General features: G+C 43.9%; 1 protein-coding gene across 1 annotated transcript in view; it reads right to left on the bottom strand.

Moving 5' to 3' along the window:
• rbm20 (RNA binding motif protein 20) overlaps positions 1-11,064 on the bottom strand; it is a 49,316-nt gene extending 38,252 nt beyond the window's left edge. The window contains exons 1-4 of the mRNA XM_056280576.1: positions 10,865-11,064; positions 5,218-6,253; positions 3,110-3,174; positions 2,131-2,240 (exon numbers count right to left, since the gene is read on the bottom strand). Coding sequence (XP_056136551.1) covers positions 2,131-2,240; positions 3,110-3,174; positions 5,218-6,253; positions 10,865-11,064 — 1,411 coding nt within the window. The remainder of the gene's footprint in view (positions 1-2,130; positions 2,241-3,109; positions 3,175-5,217; positions 6,254-10,864) is intronic.
• Positions 11,065-17,427: the final 6,363 nt, after the last annotated feature.

The raw sequence follows: 17,427 nt of genomic DNA, 5'->3' as shown, positions 1-17,427 counted from the left end.
GAGTTGGTCGATGCATTAATCCCTAACATTTTACATTAATCCCTTTCATTTTTACACTAATCCTTAATATTTTACATGAATTCCTAACATTTTACATTAATCCTTCATATTCTACATTAATCCCTAACATTTTTACATCAATCCCTAACATTTTACATGAACCCTTCATATTTTACATTAATCCTTAACATTTTTACATTAATCCCTAACATTTTACATTAATGTCTAACATTTTACATTAATCCCTAAATTTTACATTAATCCCTATCATTTTCACATTAATCCCTAACATTTTTACATTAATCCCTAACATTTTACATTAATCCCTAACATTTTTACATTTAATCCCTATCATTTTCACATTAATCCCTAACATTTTCACATTAATCCCTAACATTTTACATTAATCCCTAACATTTTTACATTTAATCCCTAACATTTTTACATTAATCCCTAACATTTTACAACACGATAAAAGCCAGATGATATACTAGATAGAGGACATTCGTGGTAAAGTTAAAATTGTAAGTAAAGGATTTCTGAACTGCCAGTATCACATATTAAAGCTAAAGTGTGCCAATGTAATGTGGATGGAAGCTAAAGACAGCAGCAGAGCATCAAATCAAGTTGTCCTCTACACACTATATACACACTATACACACACCAGAGTATATTTTCCAGAAGTGCAAGCGGCTGAATGCATTATGATGAATGGCAGTGTCAGAGCTGCAGGATTTCATGTAAACTCACACATAGCAGTGTCACTACTGAGCGCGCTGGAAAGCTTAACATGGGAGCTATCATGGACATATCTGTCTGATTCACTTCAACTGTTTGCTTTTTTTCCCTCATTTAAGGTTCATTTTTACTCTTTGATCAAAAATGGAAAATCATCTTAAGGAGCGAGGATGAGCAACTATTTTTTTTTCTTAAATGTGGGAGCTGCTGGCGTCTAGGTAGCGTAGTGGTCTATTCTGTTGCCTACCAACATGGAGATTGCCGGTTCGAATCCCCGTGTTACCTCCGGCTTGGTCGGGCATCCCTACAGACACAATTGGCCGTGTCTGCGGGTGGGAAGCCGGATGTGGGAATGTGTCCTGGCCGCTGCACTAGCGCCTCCTCTGGTTGGTCAGGGCACCTGTTCAGGGGGGAGGGGGAACTGGTGGGAACAGCGTGATCCTCCCACATGCTACGTCCCCCTGGTGAAACTCCTCACTGTCAGGTGAAAAGAAGTGGCTGGCGACTCCACATGTAATGGAGGAGGCATGTGGTAGTCTGCAGCCCTCCCCGGATCGGCAGAGGGGGTGGAGCAGTGACCGGGACGACTCAGGGAGTGGGGTGATTGGCCAAGTACAATTGGGGAGAAGAATGGGGAAATAATCAAAAATAAATTTAAAAAAAAATTCCGAGAGCTGCTGTATTGAAAATAAAGAAGCCGGTCAGCCATCTGTCATTATAATGTACACACCAAATCTCCTAATTTAACGGTTCAAATTCTTGCTGAGTTATTTCAAACCACTCTCCTTGGCACTTAGAATTGAGCAAAAGTATATAATCAAAATATTTTTCCTATCCCATAGTTTACATTGGTTTTATGGGCAGCCCAGTGGGACTGGAGCAGCTGAAAAAGTGAACTGAAAAAGAGAAAAAAGAGAAAAGCTGAAAAAGAGCGGTGCATTCATGTGAACACTTATGGGAAAATGAGGAAGGTTCTCTTTATTACCAAAGATCTAGGAGTCTCAGAAAACCTCGTAAAAGGTGGGAGGATGATTTGGTGTAATGAAATACCGCATGAAACATTTGTCCGTGAAGGCACGATTACCATGTCTCAAAAACTTCAACGTGACATGCGTTATAATGTGTTAAGGGAACAAAAAGTTCTTGGTTGCTCAGTGTTTAGTGACCCGCCCATAATTTGGGATTAAAGACATTTTGTTCTCATGGCATTTACCAACGTATCAAGATACCCCTTGCCAAGTCAGAAGACACACTCCCTGCCCTCTACCGAATCTAAAAATACTCCCTGACCTCCATCTATCACTCTGATTCACTTATTCCCGCTTTCAAAAAACAGCGCCGTATCACCGTTAGCAAACAGGGAGGCCAGCTTTGACGGATGGGTTGTCCTACCTTGACTTGCAGTAGCGTAGACCATGGAGTCATTCCCTCCGGTATTTAGACCACCGTCAGAAGCTCCACCGGCAGGATAGTGAACAGCACCAGGCGCTACCACGGCGGTGCTGCGACAACCACAGGAGGCTGATTTTAGTTACCTCTCCCCTGCCTTGCCTGCTCATATCTTGTGACACAGCTCATATTCATAGAAACATTAAGACAGCTGTACATGCAGCAAGGAGAGCAACGTGAAATGCCTCGAGGACTCAAAGGGGATATTTACTTTGGATTTAATGCCATTATACTGTGCTAAAACAAGGGAAAAAGCCAGTAAGACATAAAAAATATCTACCAAAGTTGAAGGATAATCTTTATAAGAAATATTCAGATTTCAGATTCAGGTGTATTAACCCAAAGGAAGTGAAAATCAAGGTGAAAACAAGACATGGGTCTTTGGCCACCACTTACTACCCAACAAAAGAGCTCCCTGAGGAGTCCTTATAATTTATTTTTTTTGGGGTTTTTTCCCCTATTTTTCTCCCCAATTGTACTTGACCAATTACCCTTTTCTGAGCCATCCCGGTCGCTGCTCCACCCCCTCTGCCGATCCAGGGAGGGCTGCAGACTACCACGTCTCCTCCGATACATGTGGAGTCGCCAGCCACTTCTTTTCACCTGACAGTGAGAAGTTTCACCAGGGGGACGTAGCGCGTGGGAGGATCATATTCCCCCCAGTTCCCCTTCCTCCCTGAACAGGCGCCCCAACCGACCAGAGGTGCTAGTGCAGCGACCAGGACATATACCCACATCAAGCTTCCCACCCGCAGACATGGCCAATTTTGTCTACAGGGATGCCCGGCCAAGCCGGAGGTAACACAGGGATTCGAACCGGCGATCCCCATGTTGGTAGGCAATGGAATAGATTGCTACACTACCCAATAAACACTGTAAACTGTAATCCAGTGGATTTCAGAACCTCTCCTGAGATACTCACCTCTCAATGTTGTACAACGATCGGTTCTGCAGGTGTAGCTTCCCCTTCACATGCTGTTCCCAGTCCTGAAAGTACAGATTATGAATGCACACAGGCCACACGCACACGCACGCACGCACACACACACACACACACACACACACCATTGAGACATAGACCCAGTCGGACTGGACACATGGGGGTGCACTGCACAGGTTTGTGGCCCGGAGCAATTTAAAAGACAAGAACATGAAGGGACTGTCCCAGAAACACCCAGACAGCATCCCTTCCCGTGTCCTCAAGGCATGTTACACTCAAGTTATCTCAGCTTTTTACTGACATTTTAACCTGTCCCTGTCATTGTGTGTGGTTCCACTGTGTTTTAACAAAACCACCATTGTGCCTGTACCTAAAAAAAAACACCTGTCGCTTGCCTTATTGACCTGTTGCTTTGAGCTCTGTTATTATGAAGTGTCTGGAAAGTTTGGTTATATCATATATAAAATGTACCATTCCTGCTACCCTTGACCCATTACAGTTTGCGTACTGCTCCAAAAGATCTGTAGATGACACTATCTCACTCTGCATACTGCTTTAGTATACCTCGAAAAGAAAAACACCTATGTCAGAATGTTGTTTATTGATTACAGTTCTGCTTTTAATACAATTGTACCATCCAAACTGGTGCTGAAACTCAGAGGTCTTGGTCCTAGCAACTGTTAACTGGCTATTTGATTTCCTGACAGGCAGGACCCAGACTGTGAGAATAGATAAAACATACTCATCCACATTAGTTCTTAGGACCGGCATACCTCAGGGCTGCTGTCTCAGTCCCCTACCGTACAGTCTGTTTACACATGACTGTGTTGCCAAATATGACAACAGCATCTTTAAATTTGCAGATGACACCACGGTGACTGGACTAATGAACAACAGTGATGAGGGGCCTATAGGAGGGAAGTGGAAGATTTAACCATATCGTGCAAAGATAACAACCTCTCTCTAAATGTCCATAAGACAAAATAAATCATTGTTGACTTTAGAAAGATCAGAGAAAAACACATTCCTATTTCCATCAATGGGTCATCTCTTGAAATTGTGGATAGTTTTAGATTTCTCGGTCTACAAATCGCAGACACCCTCACATGGTCTCTCAACACCAGTTGCATCCTGAAGAAGGCACAGCAGAGACTGTATTTTTTGAGGCGTCTCAAGAAATTTGGTATGAGTACCAAAACGCTTATTAACTTTTATGGCAGTAGCATGGACAGGGTCTTGACAGACTGTATCACAGTGTGGTTTCGCAACCTGACTGCTCAGGACTGCAGACTGCTGTAAAGGACTGTAAAGACAGCAGCAAAAATCACTGGCATGAAACTACCACCCCTTCATAGTATTTACACCACCCGTTGCAAAAGGAAAGCCCTAAACATCACTAAGGACACAATTTCCCCTCGGGGATGAATGAAGTATTCTGATTCTGATTCTGAAGGACACCAGCCACCCCGCTCGCATTCTGTTCTCGCTCCTTCCATATAAAAAATGTTACCGGTGCATCAAATCACACACCACCCATCTCAGTAATAGTTTCTTTCCACAGGTAATCAGGTGGCTGAACAGCTGCCGCACCCATATGCACCTTACTTTGTTGTGTTATCGTGTACTTTTCTATATTGTGTACATAATGTATGTATTCTATGTACATAGTCTATATAGGTCTGTAGCATTTTGTTTTTTGGGATGATGTGTCCTTTGTCCTTCTTTCCTTTGTGTTAAGGCAGAGAGCCAGAGCACAAGAATTTCACTGTATTCAAATACACATGATAATACAGTTGAACTTTAACTTGAACACATTGTTACCAACAGAGTGAGTGTGTGTGTGTGTGTGTGTGTGTGTGTGCGTGCGTGCGTGCGTGCGTGCGTGCGTGCGTGTGTTTGTGTTGTCGTGTTACAGATTTTCTGTTTAACCAACTGTCGGATTTATAATTTTAGGGGAGGAGTAAACAAAAATGCAAGCACAACATGATCTAGGGCTTCATGGGCACTGATCTCTGCATAACTGATCTCGGCATCTTATGCAAGTTCTCTGCATAAGAAGAGACACACATGCATCATCACTGCATACCTACCTTGAGGTTGTAGACTTTCTTGTCACAGATAGCACACTGGTGTGGCAGGTGGGAGGGTGTGACGGCATGGTAGTCATTGACCTGGTAGGGCTGAAGGGTCATGGAGCCCGCAGACAGGGTTTCTTCACCTCCCTGCAGGGAATGATAGCCCACAAAACCTTGTGTACCCCTAGTACTGAAAGGCGAGGTCCCACAGCTAAGATTGAACTTGGGGTCAGAAGTCGGTTCTTCTGGGTTGTACAGCTCTGCCCTGGCATGAACTGGCAGCCCAGCTGTTGTCCATACAGCACTGGAAGACATGTCCACCTTCCCAGTGTGACACAGGTTAGCAGGGGCCTTCCACGGCTCCTTCTGGCTGGTAGAGGCGTAAGCATTCATGTTCTGCTCATTGACACCAAATCCAGCCTGTTGTCCCAGTTGCTCATAGACATCTCCTTGAAACCCCACACCGTTTGCGTTTTTAGCCTGAGTGTTTGTTGATGTATACAGTCCATCCCCAGCTTTGGTTGAGGCTGCAGAGGTCCCACCGAGGAAACTAGCATACTGGAGACGCCTGTCGGTGTCAGAGGGGTATGAGGAGCCAGAATTTTTTCCAAACTCTCCTACCTGTTGGCCAACTGTTGGCCCCCCACTGTAATGGTTCAAGCTCACATTCCCAGGGCTCTGGTTGAATCCCCCACCAACCAAGGTGCCTAGAGTTGAATTTGGAGCAGCAATACCCAAGGCACCAGAAGCAAAGACACCTGGAGGGTTACTGACCATGGCTGAAGTCCGCAGCTGGTTGAACAGCGGCTGTGACATGGCAACATTGGAGAGCACCTGATTGAGCACAGTGGCCGCAGTAGTGGCGTTTCCCCCCACGGCACCCTGGGCCAGTTTGAGGCGGTGGAGGGCTAGCTGGGCCTGCAGCTGGGCAAGCTGAAGGCTGGCTGGTGTCAGAAAGAGCTGCTGGTTCTGCCCAGTCTGAACAGGAGAGCCAGGTTGCTGGCCACCAGCAGGAAGACCTTTCTTATTACCACTGTCCGCCACACCAGTACTGTAAGCAAGCAAACAAAAAGGACTTTTATTATTATGGAAACCTTGTCTTTTTGGGAAAGTACAGACAAATTATGCAGTTTTTCAAACAGCAGTTCTTAAATATCTTTCTTATGTTCTACAATATCTTTCTTATCTGACTTTCAAGGACTATGTTTGATGAAATACATGAAAGAAAAAAGATAGTACACATTTCTCCGTTAGCTAGATATTCTGTGAACCATCTTCACACATCAATGAGTAATTGCTTATAAAAGACACAGACTAACCCAAGAACTGCGATTTTTCTATTCTCGTATTCAACATGAGTGACACAATCTTCCAATGACACAAGCTTCTTTAAGCTTCAATTTAGAACCATGTACCCGAAGCCCACGATCCCTGCCTGTGACCCTATATGACTGGCCTGTCCTTTCAATTTCTGATGAATGCCCTCACATGCTGTCTAAACTTAGTGTTCTCCACTATCAATCACATCCTCCATGTTCAGCACCTGACACTGCCTTACCCAGCCAGGACACCTCCCCTGCCCGTTGGTAGGAAAGAGACCAACTGGATGACATGTAGCAAATTCCCAAGGGAAAGTTGCTTAAGACATGGACTTGACATTAAGGACCTACTGGTATCTTCAAACATTCAGTATAATGACTCGCATTCAAACATGTTTTGGATGGGTGAAAAGAATTTTCTTTATCATGGTACTCCACTAGATATTTTCAAATAAGAAATTGTGCAACTGAATCTGGTTGAGGATTAACGCCTCTAGGTTTGTGTTCCTACAGGCCTATGAAGTTGTGATATGGTCTTACAGTGACATTGCCACATCATAAAGCCATCATACCTCAATCTGATCTCATAAATAGTGCGCTGAAGGCAAGGGGTCAATGAAACCCACTCCCTCAGACCTTTACATTAAAACACAGTACTCACCCCCCCCCCAAAAAAACAGAAACTCAATTCCCTGACCCACAAAACAAGTTGCTGATGCTGACATAAACTGTGCTTCCTGGGGTTTCTCCCTTTTCAGTGAAAAGGTTTTCTGTGGCGTTTTGGGGTGTAAGGATACAGGGTGTCACTCGGTGTTGTTTACTGCATCTACTTGGTTCTTCCTGTGTGAGTACACTAATGGTGATGCTATTGAAATATGACTTGACCTTGCTTTTCTCATAATACTTTCAGTTTCTAACACCCTTGCATTTTGAAGTAGTGCTCTTAATTTTACTATGTAAAATTCATTTCTGTCATTTCTTGATATCAAACATTGTGTTTTAGCCATGGATTTTCAAATAAAACTCTGATAAAGAGAACTGTGAGAATGTAAATATGGCTGAGCAATTCCGCCCATGACATCCCATGCCAACAATTAACTGTTTTACATTTCAGTTATTGATATAATCACATTCTTGAAAAGATGAGCTTGTAAGTTTGAATCAAGGCATCATTATTTAATCACAAAAACATGTCAAGAGCTACATGAGCTGATTTGTGCAATCCTGTGCACTGTAGCAGGTTCCTAACATCCTGCCATGCATTTCCATGGGGAAAGTTTTTTTTTATAGGTGTATTGCTGAAAGGCAGACAAATAAAGAAGGTAACAACATAATGACCGCTTGATGGAGGTAAAACGAAAAAAAACTGGGGCCACAGGTTCGACAATGTCACTTTCTTTTTTTGGAATTGCCCCAAAGTGACCTCATACTGGCCATGTTACCCTCCCTCCCCTCCCGTCTGGACGGGCCTTGTTATACTAGCTGTAAAGCACACATTTTGCTTCCTTCTGTTTCATGAGCTCCAACAACATCACAATGCTTTTGCTTCTGTCCCAACAGACAGACCAGAAGCCAGGTGGCTGCCGTGTAGAGAAGTGAAGGATATGGCTCGACAACAAAGATAAAAATCAGAAATCAGGAACACTTTGTAATTTCACTTCACGCGTAAATGAAACAAAATGCGGTTTCCCCCAGCCCACAGCAGTACAACACGAAGACAAAAACACACCCAAAAACTACAAGAACACACATATCCAAACCAACACATATATCCAAACTAAACAAAAATCACTGTCCAAGGGAACGAACGCCAGCCAGAATGACTATCAGAACCGCACGTGTTAGCAGTTAGCTTAGCCCGCCCCACTTCCGCGTCCTACCAGACCGCCCTCGGCGTTTCCTCCTCGGGCACAGCTCCAGGCAGGGGCCGTGGTCCCCGGGCCCACCGGACGAAGCAGACCAAGCTCTCCGAGCCAATCCAGCGCCAGCTCTCCCAGCCAGACACCCTTGACACACCTCCCCGCAGTGCCCGCACCCTCACGACGACATCACAACACCACAGTGAGCGCCAGGTGAGGCCACCGCCAGACCGCCCTCGGTGTTATTGGAACTGTATGGGCTAGCAGTGAGCTTAGCCTGCCTCGCCCTCCCAGCTGATCCAGTGCCAGCTCTCCCAGCCATCAAATGAAGACAAAACTTAAACGCAGACGTGGACAAAGACACTGCATGGACGGTACTGGGTGAGGCCGCAGCAAACGCGAATTCGCGCCGCTATCTTCCGACACCGGAAGCGGAAATCCTATCCTATTTAGTATAAACGTTACATTATCTTTGCCACGAGAAGTGAAAGAATAAAACATAAACTGTAAATATACACAAATTTAATACAAGTACAAGCAGGTAAATCTTTTTCAAAATATCAAAATGTAGACCTTATAGTTTGCAAATCCGCAGCATTAGTTATATTAATCGTAAAACAAACAAACTGAGGAAAACCTTGACTAAATCCGTACATCATAAGAGTGTGATTTTTCATTTTCTCGTGTTAATATAACTAAATAATACAGACTAAAATTACCATTAATAAAAAAAATGAAAGACCAAAATATGACTAAATCTGATAAATGTTTTTGTCAAAAGGGTAAAACAGCATCCGGGTAGTGTATGTAATATAGTTTTGTAATGACGAGACATACAGCTAGCTTGCAGTTCAACATGTGTCCGTTTACTGAATGCACAACAGTGTACACTTTACGACATCCTGCGTCATAGCTACGGAAGCTCAACAGGTACATCACATCCCTCTCCTTAAGATGTTTTGTTTTGCATAGAACAACCATTCAACTTTAGATATCTCAATAAAAATAAGAAATATCTCTTTGTGTAACAGTATATCGTGTTTCTTTTCTCTGTTTTACACAACACTAAACAAATAAAACATCTAACTGTTAAACACTTTTGCCAGATACGCAGGCCAACACTTGGCTTTGTATTTTGAACACCAAAAACATGAACTAGTGCTTTCTTAAACATACATACATACATATATACACTACCGTTCAAAAGTTTGGGATCACCCAAACAATTTTGTGTTTTCCATGAAAAGTCACACTTATTCACCACCATATGTTGTGAAATGAATAGAAAATAGAGTCAAGACATTGACAAGGTTAGAAATAATGATTTGTATTTGAAATAAGATTTTTTTTACATCAAACTTTGCTTTCGTCAAAGAATCCTCCATTTGCAGCAATTACAGCATTGCAGACCTTTGGCATTCTAGCTGTTAATTTGTTGAGGTAATCTGGAGAAATTGCACCCCACGCTTCCAGAAGCAGCTCCCACAAGTTGGATTGGTTGGATGGGCACTTCTTTGAGCAGATTGAGTTTCTGGAGCATCACATTTGTGGGGTCAATTAAACGCTCAAAATGGCCAGAAAAAGAGAACTTTCATCTGAAACTCGACAGTCTATTCTTGTTCTTAGAAATGAAGGCTATTCCATGCGAGAAATTGCTAAGAAATTGAAGATTTCCTACACCGGTGTGTACTACTCCCTTCAGAGGACAGCACAAACAGGCTCTAACAGGTACTATTTAATGAAGATGCCAGTTGGGGACCTGTGAGGCGTCTGTTTCTCAAACTAGAGACTCTAATGTACTTATCTTCTTGCTCAGTTGTGCAACGCGGCCTCCCACTTCTTTTTCTACTCTGGTTAGAGCCTGTTTGTGCTGTCCTCTGAAGGGAGTAGTACACACCGGTGTAGGAAACACACACACACACATATATATATATACATACATATATATATACATACACACACACACACATATATATATATATATACATATATATACACATATACATATATATACATATATATATACACACACACACACACACACACACACACATAGTCAGCCTCTAAACATGTTTGCATATTCAGTCCTTGTACCTAGCAGGTAGGCTGATCTGCTTTCCAGAACGTGTGGTGTGACATTTTGACCTTGGATAAAGTCTGTCTGGTATGACCTGCTTTGGACTGTGAGTAACAGCCATGTCTTCTGACTGCTCAGCCTCAAGTACAGTCTCTGGAACATGAGTCTCTGTGTCAGCTCTTTCTGCTGGGTGTGCTCTTTCTGAGGTCTTCAGCAGATGTTTTCTGTTCCTCCTGTATATTCCTCCATCAGGAGTGCGAACAACATAGGATCTGGGCTGTTCATGCCTGTTCAGCACGACTGCTGGTTGCCATACCTTTCCTTGCTAAATCCTGGCGTTTTCACCCGTCTGTAGTTCTAGAAGCTGTTTTGTCTGTTTGTCAAAGTAGCTTTTCTGTTTTTGTTGCCTTTCTTTCAGTTTGTCATGTACACTGATCTTGCTTTCAGGAGTGAGCAGTGTGGTGGAGGTAGGCAGCTTTGACTTCAGTTGACAACTCATGAGCAGCTGCGCCGGAGAGAAACCCACACCATCTAGTGCAGTGTTGCGGTACTCAAGAAGAGCGATGTACGGGTCACCTTGTGCTTTCTTGATGAGACTCTTGATCATTTGTACAGTTCTCTACGATTGTCCATTTGACTGAGCATGTCCAGGACAGGAAATGATGTGTTGAAACTCCCAGCAGTCGGCGAAACATTTGAACTCAGCACAGGCATATTGTGGACCATTATCAGAAATGACCACGTCTGGGATACCATGTCTCGTGAATGTGGACTTCATTGCAGTGATGACACCACGGCTTGTAGTGTCACTCAGCTTTGTGATGTCAGGGTATTTGTAGTAGTAGTCTACACACAGTAAGTACTCAGCCGTTGTAGTGGAAGAGATCCGTTCCTATCTTAGCCCAAGATCTTTCTGGTAGTGAGTGTGAGACTAATGGTTCTCTAGGGTTGCTGTTCTTGTTCTTCTTGCAGACAGCATACTGAGATACAATGTCCTCTATTTGAGTTGACATACCTGGCCAATAGAGAATGTCCCTAGCTCTTTCCTTGCATTTGATGATTCCCAGGTGTGATTCATGGATTTTCTCCAACATTTCTTGCCTCTGTTGACTTGGCACTATCAGCTTTGCAGCCTTGAACAGTAAGCCTGATGAGTAGCTGATCTCTTCGTTGAATGACCAGTATGCCTGGGTTTCTTTTGCAACAGCTGATCTCTCACTGGGCCATCCTTTCATTGTGGTCTCTCTCAGCAGTTGCATTTCTGGATTCTCCAGTGTTGCTTTCCTGAAAGTTTGTAGTTTTTCCTCTGAGATAGGCAGCTGAGGTGTGATCCAGTTGACCTCCAACTCCTCTCCCAGTAGGTCTTCGCTTTGTTCGTTGAGGTAAGCCCGACTCAGTGCATCGGTGATGTGCATCTCTTTGCCTGGCTTATATGTGACTGTGAGACTATACCTCTGAAGCCTCAACAGCATCCTCTGAAGCCTCGGCGGGGCTTGGTGAAGCGGTCTTGAATGTGTTCTCAAGTAGTTTGTGATCACTCTCGACATGTACCTCTCTGCCATATACTATGTACTGATGGAACTTTTCACATCCATACACAATGACTGGCAGTTCCTTTTCAATTTGTGCATACCTACGCTGACAATCTGTTAGAGCTCGCGACCCATATGCCACAGGTCTCTTGTCTTGAAGTATGGCTGCACCCATGCCTTCTGAGCTGGCTTCTACTGATAGTGTCAGCAGCTCATTCATGTCGTAGAACTTCAGTGTTGGTGCATTTGTTATGAATCCTTTCAGCTTTTTGAAGCTTTCCTTTTGTTTGTCTTCCCAGTGCCACACTGTGTTGTCCTCTAGCAGCTTTCTGAGTAGAGCACTGATCTCTGATAGACCACCGGAACACTTCTGGGTACCTTGACAACAGGCCTCCAGGAGAGGGGGATAGAAAACCCAAGCCGCCAAGCCGCACTGTATTAGATACGCAGCCTAGCCGTAGCTACAATGCTCAAAAGTTGCTGTGTGGTGGACTGTACTGTTAACAAGAAAAACAACCCAAATATTCGTTTTTTTGTATTGCCTAAAAGGCAGAAGGAGGGAGAAAAACGATTGAAATGGCTCCAGGCGATCAGAAGGAAAGACAAGGATGGACAACTTTGGGATCCTAACAGCAAACATGTTTACGTCTGCGGTCTGCACTTCATCACTGGTAATGTTAGCTAGTTTAACTAGCTAATAATAGGTTACGTCTATTCTACATTTTATAATCACCAAAATGTCAAGTTAGAATGCCAATAGATCAGTGGGCCCAGATGGGAAAACGAATTTAGTCAGTGTAATAGGCTAGCTACATTGAACGAGATGTAGCCGAGTTAGCTAGGCTACAACCCGCATAATGTTAGCTACACTGTAGTCTCCCTCGCCAGACTCCCTTCAGCTACACTGTAGCAGCTAGATGTGAAACTCGGTTGTGGGGTAGGTTGATTCATCTCCCTCTCCCCCTCCCCTTGCCTTCCCTCCTCCACTCATATTTTCTAAGACCCGCTCTGGCCCCTCCCTCACCTCCTCCCCTTCCCCTCTCTCTCCCTCCCTGGAACAGTTTGGTCTGGCGCAGGTTGAGCCGGTGGCTATATGGAATTCCACAGTTAGCTAAACCTGTCTGAATGGGATCACATTCTTCAAACCCATATGTATTTTTATCCATTAAAAATCATTAAATGGTCCCTCCCCCCTGAATATTTGGTCACATGCTCGATTTTGTTTATCTTTCCTAGAAACAAGGGGTAACTACCCCGGTCTCCCTTACCCAGTTAAAATGCAAACATTGTTATCACATTATTATTGTCATCCTTATTGAGTAGTATATCATGCATCATTGTATGCAGTCATGTGTAATCCAGTAAAAAGTAATAATTGAATAAAATGCAAACATTTGTTGAAAATGTAGCCTAGTTCCTATGTAATTGTAGATGTCGCCATAAGACACATCTGGCCATTGAGTGGGGTTATTAACCCATTCCCCTGTTCGATTGAAAGGACACTGGCCACCGATACTGCGAATTTTTCGCAAATATCGGTTCTTGTCCGCAGCAGCCAACATAGCGATATAGTTAGCCATTTAAACCGTGTTCAAACTTGCCGGCTTCTATCCCCCTCTAGCTCAACCCGCTCTAACGTTCGAACGCGGAAGTGCAGTGGTCTATAGGTTGGGAATGAACTTGGTGAGGTATTGGATCAAGCCCATGAACCTCAACAGTCCTGCTTTGTCTTCAGGTGGAGGATACTGCACTACAGCTCTAACCTTTTCCTCATCTGGTTTCAGTCCATCTGCACTCAGTATGTGACCGACGTATTTTATCTCTGATGTCCTGATCTTGCATTTCTTCCTGTTCAGTTTGAGACTGTACTTTCTCACTCTGCAGCAGGTTGCTGAGTCGTTGATCATGTTCTTCCACTTTTTCTCCCCAGACTAAGAGATCATCAATGATGTTGACCATGCTATCCAGGCCTTCGATCATCAGAGCAACAGCTCTCTGGAACACTTCTGATGCAGACGAGATGCCAAAGGGCAGACGCAGGAACCTGTACCTTCCTATGGGTGTGTTGAACATGCAGAGCTTGGAGCTTTTGTCGTCTAGCTCTATCTGCCAGAACCCTTGGTTTGCGTCGAGGACAGAGAATACCCTTGCTTTTGGCATGTTTGCTACAACCTCTTCGACTGTGAGCAGTGGATAGTGCTCACGCTTGATCGCTCTGTTTAGGTCTTGTGGATCTTTACATATACTGATTTTGTTTAGCTTGACCACTGTTACCATGCTACTGACCCAGTCTGTTGGTTCTTCCTGTCTCGCTATCACTCCCATTTGTTCCATCCTGTGGGGTTCCTCGACTAATTTGTCCTTTAGAGCAACCTGAACTATCCTTGGAGTGTGCACGACCAGTGAGACTGTGTTGTCGACTTTTATGTGGTGTTGTCCTGGAATGCAACCCAAGCCATTGAACAGATCATCATAGTCCTTCGGAATGTCATCCCCCTCTTGTGACTTCGTAGACTCTCTTGACCATGCCTAGTTTTTGACATGCAGTTCGACCCAGTATTGCTGGAGCATCCTCATTAATGATCTGGAACTCAAACTTGTGTCTTTGTCCTTCGTAAACACAGGTGATGGACTTTTGACCTACCGGTGACATCTTGTGGCCAGAATAGGTAAGTAGTTTTGCAGGTGGATTGTTTTAACTTTTCTTTCAGTTCAAGTGCTTTGAAAAGTTTTGCTGACACGCCATTGCACTCTGCAACAGTGTATAGTTTGAATGCCACATCTTTGTTTTTTATCTTCAGCTTCTAAGTCCATTTTTCTTTGTCACTATCCATCTCTTTTTTGACAACAGCATTAATCTGTTTCAGTTTTCCAGTCATTTCTACCTCTACTGTGCCAATGAACATGCTGTCATTTTCTTCATCTTGTTCAACTACATGCACTTTTTTCGGGGGGCTTTGAGCACTTTTGCACATTTTTGCAAAGTGGTTCTTTTTTTGACAACCTTTGCATGTTTGACCATAAGCTGTGCATTTTCTTTGTTCGTGTTTGTAACCACATCTGTGGCAGTCTACATCCATTTTTCGTTCATCTTGAGTTTTTGCTTTACTCTTGTCATATCTTCTCTTATTTTTCACTGCATTTATTTTGTGCACTTAAACTTCTTCATTGAGCACTTTTAGCTGGTTCAAGGAGATTTCACTGGCGCGACTGACTTCTACGGCTCTGCTCAACGTGAGGTCCGCCTCTCTCAACAACCTAGCTCTCAGCTGATCATCTCTTATGCCGCACACTATTCTGTCCCTCACTAAGGAGTCATGCAACTCACCGAACTCGCAGACTTTGGCCTTGTTCTTGAGATCAATGACGTAGGCGTCAATGCTTTCTGTTTGACCCTGCGCCCTTGTGAAAAATATATTTCTTGGCTCACAATACTGTTGAAACGTCATCTTTAGTGCAGCTATTTTTCCTCGTTCAGCTTGCGCCAAAGTAAAAGTATTGTAGACCTTGATGGCCTCCTCTCCCGTGACGTGCAGGACCATTGCACGCTGTACCTTTTCGTCTTTTTCTGCGATACCACTCGCGACCAAGAACAACTCGAGTTTTTGGATCCAAACCTTCCAATTCTCGGCCAGATTCTCCTCTAAACTAAGACTCGACGGTGGCTGTAACTGTGACATTCCAAGTTTCTTCTGACACCATGTAATATAGTTTTGTAATGACGAGACATACAGCTAGCTTGCAGTTCAACATGTGTCCGTTTACTGAATGCACAGCAGTGTACACTTTACGACATCCTACGTCATAGGTACGGAAGCTCAACAGGTACATCACAGCGTAGCGGTGTATTCCGTTGCCTACCAACACAGGGATCGCTGGTTCGAATCACCGTGTAACCTCCGGCTTGGTCGGGCATCCCTACAGACACAATTGGCCGTGTCTGTGGGTGGGAAGCCGGATGTGGGTATGTGTTCTGGTTGCTGAACTAGCGCCTCCTCTGGTCGGTCGGGGCACCTTTTGGGGGGGGGGTACTGGGGGGAATAACGTGATCCTCCCACGCGCTACGTCCCCTGGTGAAACGCCTCACTGTCAGGTGAAAAGAAGAGCTGGCGACTCCACATGTATTGGAGGAGACATGTGGTCGCCAACCAACATTAACAATGCATGTTAAAATGTGTTGTTAGATGAAATCATCATTATATTCGAATGTATCTTGTACGTTTGAACAAAGTTAGTGTCAAGCTTGCTGAACCTGCTAAAAAGACTAGATGATAACATGCATCTGTCCTGGTGTTTACTTGTGAAACCTGCACACTGCCAGAGTGACCCGAGGAAGGCCCAATGATACTCATAAACAGCAATAATAAACTTCACACAGGGCCTTTCAAAACTATTGTAACACAATGCGTTATAGCTGGTTTTGGACCGTTGAGACTCTCGCTCTTCTGATGGTTGTAGTCACTCTCAGCTGGACAAGCATGCTAATGGAGAGATAAACTTACACGTCTGCAGCCTTATGAGTAAAAGCTATAAATACGAGTCACCGTCTGCGATGCTCACATACACACTGCCCTTAATAGACTAATATGGGCTCCTGGGCAGCTGGAGCATGCTGCACACTTCAGTCCGGCCCTGCAGCGCAGACGGTGAATTCATGCAGGCATCAGGGCCAAGGTTACAGACAAACAGCAGGCAGCTGTGATAGGGCAGCGCTTAATATGATAAAGCCTGGGAGGTGCCGTTCAGACTTATCACTGCAGCTAAACGCCCCCCGATAAGAGAGCTGCTTTAAAACAATACAGGTGGTTGCTACACATGCAAAAAATTGTCCTTTTTTTTCCTGGTGTTTAGAGGCCACCACTAATCCAACCAAATATTCCACACCGTATTTCATTTCTCAAACCTTATCTAGTATTTTAATGAGAAATCCCAGAGGTCCAAACGTGTGATTTATGGCAAAGGACAGATGAGGTAAATGGATCATGACGACACTGGGCGTGATGAAAGATGATTCAGATAAACAACTTGCACAACAGGCTTGTCCATTAGTTTGAATGAGGAAGAGAATCGTGAACAATGTCGATATCAGCTTAACTATTTTGTCTTTCCCTAGGAGTATAAAAATCTTCCTTTTGTCCAGTGTTACTGACAAGCATCTAATCTAGCTTTATACTTGGTGCCCATTTTCTGAAATTTCTCACTATTACGCCGGATTGTTCCAGGGAAGCAACAGTAACCGTCTTTCTATTGTGAAAACAAAACAAAACAAAACAAAAACAAATCCAACATGTGTTGGGCTTGTCTTATGGGTGAAACCACATATTCATGCATTCTATACTCACATACTCATTCTTCACCCGGAGATGAAATACTATGTAAAATATGACAAGTCAGTTGCCTTCTGGATTGCCAAACAAATCCTTCCACACACAAAGACA

The sequence above is a fragment of the Lampris incognitus genome, chromosome 5, assembly GCF_029633865.1.
Source record: "Lampris incognitus isolate fLamInc1 chromosome 5, fLamInc1.hap2, whole genome shotgun sequence".
Classification (NCBI taxonomy): Eukaryota; Metazoa; Chordata; class Actinopteri; order Lampriformes; family Lampridae; genus Lampris; species Lampris incognitus.
Note: the sequence above shows the minus strand (reverse complement) of the source record. Positions and strands in the feature narration are given on the sequence as shown.